At 42.0% G+C, this 10,336-nt stretch overlaps 1 protein-coding gene across 2 annotated transcripts in view; it reads right to left on the bottom strand.

The window, feature by feature from the left end:
* The window catches only part of grin2ab (glutamate receptor, ionotropic, N-methyl D-aspartate 2A, b), a 109,896-nt gene that overhangs the window by 8,383 nt on the left and 91,177 nt on the right, over positions 1-10,336 (bottom strand). For both annotated transcript variants that reach the window (XM_039805513.1, XM_039805522.1), the window contains 7 exons: positions 10,126-10,294; positions 8,387-8,540; positions 6,918-7,043; positions 5,119-5,348; positions 4,312-4,472; positions 2,003-2,190; positions 978-1,216 (listed from right to left, as the gene is read on the bottom strand). In XM_039805513.1, the coding sequence (XP_039661447.1) occupies positions 978-1,216; positions 2,003-2,190; positions 4,312-4,472; positions 5,119-5,348; positions 6,918-7,043; positions 8,387-8,540; positions 10,126-10,294 (1,267 nt within the window). The remainder of the gene's footprint in view (positions 1-977; positions 1,217-2,002; positions 2,191-4,311; positions 4,473-5,118; positions 5,349-6,917; positions 7,044-8,386; positions 8,541-10,125; positions 10,295-10,336) is intronic.

Genomic DNA, 10,336 nt, shown 5'->3' with positions numbered 1-10,336 from the left:
CAATTTTGTCTGGACAGATGAGGAGGTGGAGTTATTGCTCCAAACATCCTTAAATTACAAAGCCACAAAGGCACAACAGGGCGTGGACTGGGACGTCATATCCAAACGAGAAAGACGCTATCTGTAAAAGTCAGATATCATCAAAGCTGAAAGCCATCCAGACCACGTATAGGCAGGCTGTGGATACCCAACGGCGGAGTGGCCATGGGCGAGTAATCACTCTATGCCACCGTGAGCAGATCGGAGCAGACTTTTGCGTTTTTACCCTTTAGACGGAAATGCAGCGGTGGAGCGTTTTTAAGATTCTGGAGGGTGGTTTCACTTTTTTGCGTTTTTAAACCCCAAAAACGCTGTCGCCGTCTAAACAAAAGGCACATCTGATAAAATATTTGTCGTTTTCACCCGCAAGCGTTGTTGTGTAAACAGGGCCTGAGAAAGCTAGCCCAGTTTTTCATATGTGCTGCCCATATGTGTTGCCTGAGCAAGCACAGCCCACCCACTTGTTTGAATTTGGTTGACCAATCACAACAGAGTGGGAGAGCTGACCAATCAGAGCAGACTGGGCGGGCCAAAAGCTCAGACAGAGTGTTTCAGGCGGAGCCACTGCAGCAATGGGCAGAATGGGTAACATAACATGTTTTTTGAACATCAAAGAATTTAAACCTATTCTAGCAGACCCCAAGAGTACAAATATGAGGCTGAAAAGGAGTATAAAAGTGGCTCTTTAAACACCAATAACATTACAAGAAATACTCCCATCCGGAGTCCTGATATTGATATTGCAACAACTTACAGTCCCAATCAATGCTGTATGTACATCAGTTCTTGCACTCTTGAGGATGGTGTTTGATAAGTAAGTGGCGTTCAGCACTGCAAATTCTACTGGCAACATCTGAAGGTACTACGTCAGAAGCAGAAGGGGGGAAACACTGGACCATGTTCCTGCAGTGAAAAATATTTAATTTCCTTCTCCTCACCCTGCTGATAGTGAATAGCAGACCCGGCCTCCCAGTGCAGACACCAGTGAAGCAGTATCTTAGCCTCCAGTAGAAAAGGTGTTCAGAGATGAAGGTGAGGATGGCGAGGCCCATGGCTGTGGCCAGCATGTAGAAGACACCTGCCATGTTGTCTATGTCCAGCTGGCTGGACATCACCTCGTTCTTCTCATTGTGGCAGATCCCTGTCAGCCACTGGGCCTCCAGCTCCTCCATCTCTCCTGTTGGAAAGGTAGAGAAAAAGGCAAAGTGTAGGTTTAAGATGGCAGCAAGTAGGGGCGAGGGATGGAATAAGAGAAATAAAAAGGAGGTTGAGAGAAAGGAGAGGGAAAGGATGGTCAGTAGAGGGGAGGTGGGAAAAAGGGCATTTCATTACGATGGAGAAGGGAGGAGGGGAGCAAAGTGAAGTGGTAAATAGATCGTAATGGAAAGGAGACAGGATTTGGAGTGAAAAAAGGTTGTAGGAGGAGGGAGAAGAATTGATAGTGATGGAGTGATAAGGAAAGATGGGATGAATTACTATCAGACTGAGTGTGTTTGTGTGTTGCATGCACACACGGGTGTTTGCCCTGAATACAAGGGTCGGGTGTGAAGGGAAGCACTTTAGTGGTTTCAGCAGTTTGATTTCTGTCGTGCCCTTTCCTTTTTTCCACTCGCACCATCTCACAGCTTATTATACAGAACAATCTGAAGGAGCAAACATAACAGGACACAATGGACACACACACACACACACACACACACACACACACACACACACACACACACACACACACACACACACACACACACACACACACACACACACACAGAGTAATGATGATGAAATGGGCTGTTAAGACTAGCCCCCGATAGCTTTCGGACAGAGGGAGGGAGGAGAGGGGCTGTTTGGAAAGCTGAGCAATGGCACAACTGTAAGAACACTTAATGCCTGGAACATAAAAAAACTTAAACCTCAATGCAGTGTGACAGATTGTGCAGAATGTGGATGCGTGCAAGCGCCTCACCATCTCCTATGATGCCCAGTATGGCCAGATCAACATGGCGTTTCCAGTAGGATCCTTTTTGCAGGGCGATACCATAACCTGTGGTGGCAAAGATGTACCCGCTGCCGATGGTGACCAGCTTACAGCCGTCGTCTCTGCCAGCCATGTAGTTCAGCACTGCAGCGTCGTAAATGAAAGCATCCAGCTTTCTGTAAGAGAACACATATCTAGATTTACTATCTAGACCACACAACTTTCAGACTGTCTTATATTAAAATAGTTTTGAGGATTACACTTATTTGGTTTCTTGTTAAGAGTTAGGTGAGAGGATTGATATGTTAAGCTAAAGCCAGGAGACAGTGAGCTTAGCATACAAACCACAATGTGTCCTTTTTACACTTTGATTTTAAACTGATTAAACAAATAAAATGTAACGTGTTAATTAGTGATTAGTGAGTCGTTAGTTAGTCGATCTTAAGAGGTGGGATTTTGTTACTGTGGTACAGTAGCTACACTGTTTTATATGTAATACTGTTTTTATATTCTGCAATATATCTTTAAAGCAGTGGTTCCCAACACCCCAAAGGATCCAAAGATAAATCTGATGGGGTCACAAGATGAGTAGAATAAATAGTTTTTCACTTCTGAGTATTTTTCTTAGCTTTTTATTCTTATATTACGTATATACTAATACTAAAAAAGAAAAACTAATATTGCATACTTCTAAAAACCCTTTGAATGAAATAATCTGAGGGGGGAAAAAAACACTCTGAAGCTTACACACTCTGTATACTGTATTTTGAGGCCATGGCCTGAAACAAGTGGAGATTGCTCACAAGACAAAGAGGTGGTAGCAACATTTAAAGGCATATGGTGGTTATCTCAAATCTATTTAAAATGAAAAAGCTTTTTAATTCCATGTAACATCAACAACAATGATAATGTATTTGGGGTTTGTATTCATTTGATGGTAAAAGAAGATGAGAAATTTGATACATCAGGCTTCTCTATTAAAGACCACAACACTGTTGAGTCTTCGCTAAAGAGACTCATGTACATACAGTGTTGTGCCAGTAATAATGTTCCTCAGATCCATTAACAAACCAGTTGGATTACTCACAACGCTCTGTTTTCTTGGAGCTGAAATTCTCACACAGATCAGATTTGGATTCTGTGACTGAGAGTACTGTCCGTCGTTCACACTGGTACAGTGACTATTTACACACATGAGGATGTCTTTGTTCGCACTGAGCTATAATCTTTTACTCGCAGGTTTTGTCATTATTCTGACATGACAAGCTGAATTCTAAGTGGCGACAATTTGTATCAGACGCAACAATCCCCCTATGTGGGCCTGACGCATCTGAGCTCAGCAAAAACAGAAGTGTGATGTATGACTGTTAACCAAACACAATGTGACAAGGAGCCGATATCACCACTCTATATAGCAGCAGAAACCTTTTTTAACTTCTTTATCAGCAAAACAATGTTTTATATTATCCAATGAATAAACCCTGGTGCTAATCAATCCCCCTGGGGCCCTCCATGTTAGAAATGTATGTATACATACATATTAAACACTTTGAATTAAACAGTTCACCAAAGGGCATGTGTTAAAGGCAGTCATTGAGTATCTGTTGTTGAAAAAAAGAGAATTCCGTTCATTTAAGATTCATTCGAGTATAGAGCATTTAAAATGTGTCACAGCCTATTGCATGCCTTTGACAAGAACATTTCCTTCAGCCTAGACAAGCAATTTTGCTGAAGAATTGAATTAAATTCTGCTGAACACATTAATTATACAGTTTTTGTGTTGTATAAACAAAGCCTATTATATGATGTATGAGAAACAAACATTATCTATCTGATATACAGTATCAATAAAGTAATTACAGAGAGGGAAAAGCAAAAAGTAAAATTATATTTGGAGAAAAAACCCAAAAGATCAAAGCACACACAAAACTAATGAACAAATAAAAGCAGTGCAGCCATCCTTCCATTAGTGTGTGTTTAGGAGGGAGAATAAAGGTAGCATCTCCAGAACAAATTACACTCTCCCTGTTTTGGCAGCTCCCTCTTTCCAGCAGCAACCAGACTTAATAATGAGCACTTGTTTTTTACTGTCAGTGACAGAAACACTGAGCACAGTTTCTGCAGCATTTTAGCATAGTGCTGGGCTCCCATGGGGCCGAGTTTCTGTGTGATGCAATGCCTTTTTTATGTTTGTTTTCACATGTTCTTATTCATACAAGCTGTCTGCAAACAGAATTAGCCTCTCAGGTATAATAAATCTCAACTTGACATGAGTTGACTTGACAAGTTTACAGTACCCAGACTTGAGGGTGGCCAGTGCATCATGGACACCAGTCTGATGGTATTTGGTCATGTACTGATGCATATCTGGATAGTTCTTCCTGATGTTGCGCTCAGTGCTGCCGTTAGGAACAGTCCCGAAGCGAAATGGAGGGGAATAGGAGTATGGACTCTGGAACTGCAGGGAGAGAAATAAGGAGAGCAAAAGAGAGACAGATTGTTTAAATAGGGAACTGACAGGAGAAGACAGGAGCACAAAAGAAGAAAACATAAAAACAAAGAAGATGAAAGACAAAGAGCAGGAGGGAGAGACAGCAAGAAGAGAAAAAGGAAGGGAAGGAAGGGAGTGCAAGAAATAAAGAGATGGAGCAAAAGTGTTTAAGTGAAGGAGAGTGACAAGAAGAGACGGAGGAGAAAGGAGGAAGGAGAGACAGTGGAGTGGACTCATCAGTCATCATCATTGTGTGTCCAGTCTAGCGTAAGGGTTCTGCTGACACTGCCAGCCACTGCAAACTACACACACACAAACACACACACACACGTCTTTGATCTTTGCAGCCTGTGTGTGTGTGTGTGTGTGTGTGTGTGTGTGTGTGTGTGTGTGTTTGTGCGTCCCTGGGTCTGCTGTGCTGGCAGTGTTAGTGTGGTGACAGCTACGGCCAGAGGGTTTGGGCTGTTGAAGCCCAAGGGCGCTCCCTGGTGAGTCCTGTCTGGCCGCAGGGCTGGCATCCATTACAAGAGCAACCCTGACTGTGAATGTGTTTAGTTTTGTGTGTGTGTGCGTGCGTGCGTGTGTGTGTGTGCGTTTCTACGTGTGACCGCACCTTCTTGTCAGACAGTCCCGTGACTTGGTCCACAAACTCTTCCTGGATCATGAAGGCAGCCAGGTTGGCAGTGTAGGAGGCCAGGAAGATGACGGCAAAGAAGGCCCACACTGATACGATGAACTTACTGGTGGTGCCCTTTGGGTTCTGCACGGGTACAGAGTTGTTAAACACCAGACCCCACAGCAGCCAAATGGCCTTACCGATGGTGAATGATGGACCATGTGGGTCTGAGGGAGAGAGGCAGAGGAGCAGAGGAAGAAATGAAAAAGAGAAAGTGTAAAACAGACTATGTGCTAAAGAACCAAGAAAGGCCAAGCAGGTTAAAGGAGTATAACAATTTAAAGTCACATTTCAGCTGATAGTATGAGGCTGATTTTGGGGTTAAAAACAGCCAGCCATGTAATAATTTAATAGTGTACTTTACAATATAAATCATTCTCTTTCCCTGAAATTCCTGCTTTACTGTTGCCTACCAGCAGCTGAAAACAGAGGCTCTAATTTTTGCAAAGTATCATACATGTCACCATCTTTTTACTACAAACAAACTTCCAAAAGTGAAGTTAAAACAAAGAGTTTTATGATCCAGTTTGAGGGCATCATGCTTCCTCCAGAGGGGTGACATTGTAAATATAATGTGACAGTATTATTGGCTTTTTGTTCATGCCTTTTAGACTTATATATTACGGATAGAAGAAGAAGAAAAAACTGCTTGTGAGATTTAGACCTGCTACTGTGATGCTGCATGCAGTCATTTGCACCTGAAACACACCACAAAACGCAAGTCAAGAGGTTCAACTGTCATTCACTTTCACTTGAATTTGAAAACAGGACGGTTTATTTCAAACAGGGCCATAATTGGTAAGTTGCACCACTGCAACACAACAAAGAAAAAAAAGGAAAGAGAACACAAATTGATCTCATGCCACTCTCAATTCTGTACAGTAAATATTGAAAAGGTAATTGAGAAAGGTTGCCTGCAATCTCAAAGTGACAGCGGACTCCAGGAAGTTACTGCTCCCTGCTAAGAAATAGTCTGCCACATAATCCAACATGTTTTTACTCTTCAGTTTTGCACAGATTAAACAAATCAGATATAAGATGTTAATTAGTATGCTTTAGAGGTGCTGGTAGACTGATTATGTTATCTTTGGACGGAACCGCGCCAGCTGTTTCCACCTGTTTCCAGTCTTTGTGCTGAGCGCTAAGCAAACCGGCTGCCGGCTCCAGCTTCATATCGCTTATCGTACAGACACTATAGTGGTATCAATCTTCTCATCTAGCTCTCATCAAGAAAGCCAAAGGTTATTTCCCGACAATATTGGAATATTCTCTTAAATATACACTGTTCTCCTGGAGGTGAAACACACTGTAAAAGAAAATGTAGTTATAAAACATTTTACATTTGTTGTTCAATCAGTGTGTGAAACTTAGCAAACTACACACATTATTTAGCTATACAGAACTATGTTCAGGTGTGCTTAAATAAATATTCCCTTGCACACCTGGATCAGCCTTTAGGTCATTAAAATGTTAAATTAATCTAAAATATAATTATGTGTGATCACATCATTATTCTCCAATTTACAACAAGCAGGGCAGCTCCAGGTGCTGTTTTTTTTTTTGATGATGTGACTAGCTTTAGGAGAGAATTGTTAATGCTGTGTAACACTAAGTGAACCGTCTAAAGTCAGGGTAATAATAGGTCACTTCTTTTGCTCCAGGGGAAGCTAGGATCTTTGCTTCTTGCTCCTGGGAGAAAAGATTGGTGTCATATTCCTGATTGTGTGTAAGCCTACCTTTGCCTTGGGCCAAGTTGCGGTTGAAGCCCAGCGGACTGACAAACTCAAAGAGGAAGACGGCGATGGCTGTGACAATGAGCAGCATCACAAACATCATCACCCAAACTGATGCACTGAAGGGCTCTGAGAGGGGAGAGAGAGGGGGGGTTAAAGTGAAATTGAGTACATGAGACACAGTGGAGGAGCAGGAGATGCGTAAAAAGTGAGGGATGGAGAGAAAGAGGAGACAGAGAGTCGGAAGACAAGAGAACAGGAGATAAAGTGAGGACCAGACGATAGTGAAGACAGAGAGGGGAGGAAGGGAGACAGACGGAGTGAGAAAGGAGGGGAGGAGAGGGAGAGTTAGTCACAGAGAGTTTGACGGAGCACATTTCCATATTTCTCATTATTCCCTTGGATGAGAGCTGAGAGAGGGAGAAGCCTGGGGCGGGGGAGATGGTAGAGGGGAGAGAGAGAGAGAGAGAGACAGGGGGAGAGAGAAGAATCAAAATCCGAGTGATCTGATGTGCCCTGCTGTGGGCATGTGTATGTGATCTATTTGTGTGTGATCTGTGCTTGTGTGTGTGTGATCTGTGTGTGTGTTTTTGGTGTGTAGCAGGGCAGGAGTTCAGAGAGTGGGATGAGTGCCAGAGACGCTGGACCCGGACAAATTGTGTGTGTGTGTGTCTCACTGTATGTCTAAGTATGTGACTGCCAGGGTTAGCCATCCCTGAGATATTGTGCACTGAGGTGCCTTTAACATGAATGTGAGAGATACTGAACCATCACTGATACCCTGGTGCAGGCTTAACACACACTCACACACATGCATTTAATGTGCTTTCATATACAGTAAATACATACACACAAGGCCACAACCCCTTAACATACATAAGGCCAAAGCACATTCATTCTTTCACACTATTCAATACGCAAACGTCCTAATATATTTGTGCAGTATCACACATATCCCCCACCACACCCCTACACATACTTGCATACTGACACATGGCTTGATACACAGGGACCAACACATGCATGGTCCAATACATCCCCTCGCTCCCCGTCTCGCTCCAATGACAATACAAGACATTAGGCGAGCACAGAGGAGCGCTTCAGTTTCTAGTCATCTGAACAACTGGAGAAGAGGAATAGGAGGCGGAGGAGGAGAGATGAGGAGAGAATATTATCAAGAATGTCTTGTCTGAGCTGACTTTTTAAAAAACAATTGGCACACTCCACTTCCTCCACTCTGCTAGAAATATTAATGTGCTTATGGTGTTGAGGCCCAGATAAAGTCAGAGTACAAGTGGATTTTGGCCAGCATACATTGTCTGAATAAAATATTCCATTTTATGTGCAGGATTTTGCCAGCACCTCCCTTTTTTTGTTGTTGCTCCCAGTTGTCTCACTGCGGGACAGACAGAGACAAAGAAGAAAAAAGAAAAAAGTATGGTCAAGGAATACAAAGAGAAAGATAGATTTACCGAGGAAGGCAGAAGGAGAGACGGTCCCATTGCTACGTGACACCATGACGCTGATGCCAGTCTCCACAAAGGGCACAGAGAAGTCAATGGCCTCTGACCTCTCCTCATTGATGGTCAATGAACCGACTGCCATCACCGCCTTCTTATACACCACCTGGTAGACAGAGAATAGAATAGTTACAATGGGTGCATAACTCACTACCTACACTGACAGAAATATAGCGAGCTCTGTGAATATTTAGACAACATCATAGAATCCGTCTTTAATATGTCCTTTTTTTTTGGGATGTGAAATATCACAGTGACTGAGGGTATAAACTCAGAATGTCAGCTATAGTTGCAGGGCATTTTCAGCCATATCAGATGAAAAGTAAAAATACAGCTGTTATTTTCATTGTGCCACCATTTCTGGGTGTTTGAATGTATTCTGACAGACGGATATTCTGCAGATAAAGATGTAGTTTTTAGTACGCAGTAAAAATTTTCTTTTTCAGGTTTAATTGTCTTATTGTCTGCTCTCATAAACATTACCCGAATCTATGGATCATATTGTCAGCTTTCATTATCAGACATTTTATGTATCACTTTCAACCTTTAGGGACTTTACTGTGAAAGCACTTAGTTTTAATTTCATCGGATCTTGAATAAGTAATTTCCAGAAAAGATAAACGATAGTGATCAAGTGAGCATCAAGGTATCCTGCTCCGTGAAGAGCTTGTAATCTGCACTCGTAAATAGTTATTTGTATGGAATTTAAAGCCCCAATAAGAAATATTACTGACCATATAAATTACAGGTAAGAAGAGTGTAGTGCCTCATAAGTGACCATATTTGAAAACATAAACCTTTATTACTCCTACTGTAGAATCACACAATGATATACGATAAGTCCCAATGTGTAATAAAAGATGTGTGAGTCAACTTAGGAGTGATAGCAGCTTCCAGTCCTGTGCGTTCAGGTTTGGTGGTGGTGTTTACAACAAACATAAATCTGGCGATATTCCATATTTTTCTAAAAAGGCAACAAATCCCATGAAAAGAGCAAAACCAACAATGAATTGATTCTTCTAAGAAGTATTGTCTCTGTATCTTAAGCCTGATATACTGTAGCTTATTCCTCCGTGCCACAGGCCTCCATTGTTGTCTAAAAACACATCCTTTCTCTAGTAGGAACAAATGGGCTTACGGCTCAGTGCCAAAGAAAGGGAAGGGAATTGTTAAAACAAGCTTTATCACCAGCCTTTAATCATTACATGTAATAATAACTCCATGTAGAGTCTAAGTAAAGGAAGGAACAAGCATCTGTGATAATGATATATCTAATGTGCCATTTTAAATAATTACTAATGACAAATATTGCACACTTATTTGCTTTCTTGCCGAGACTTAGACAAGAGGATCAATACCACTCTCATGTATGTCCTTTACTGTAGATGTGACGTTACTGCCAACAGCGGGTTAGCTTAGCTTAGCATAATAACAAGAAGCCACAGAGGTGCTGGTGGGTGGATTTATGTAAAGCTGGACAGAACCAGGTTAGCGGTTTTCCCGTTTCCAGGCTTTATGCTAAGCTAAGCTAATTGGCTGCAGGCTGTAGCTTTGTGTTTACCGCACAAACATTCTGAGTGGTATCAATCTTCTCATCTAACTAAATTAACATATTTCCCAATAATTACATAGAAAGTCAGAGAGACAGACTGATATGGTATTGTAGTAAGGGACAGACAAGTAGGAAGTACCTCTCCAACCATGCCGTTCCACACATTGTTGATCTTCTTGCCGTGTTTTCCATTTGTGACCAGGTACAGGTCATAAGTGAACTTGACGTTCCTAGCTATCTTCTTTAGAATGTCGATGCAGAAACCTTTGCAGCACTGCTTAATGTAGGAACCTCCTGATGTGCTGTTACTGCAACACACAGACACACACAATCAACAATTAGGTCATATA

This window comes from Perca fluviatilis, chromosome 1 (genome assembly GCF_010015445.1).
Source record: "Perca fluviatilis chromosome 1, GENO_Pfluv_1.0, whole genome shotgun sequence".
NCBI classification, from domain to species: domain Eukaryota; kingdom Metazoa; phylum Chordata; class Actinopteri; order Perciformes; family Percidae; genus Perca; species Perca fluviatilis.
The sequence above is the reverse complement of the archived record's forward strand: the minus strand, read 5'-3'. Positions and strand labels throughout refer to the sequence as shown.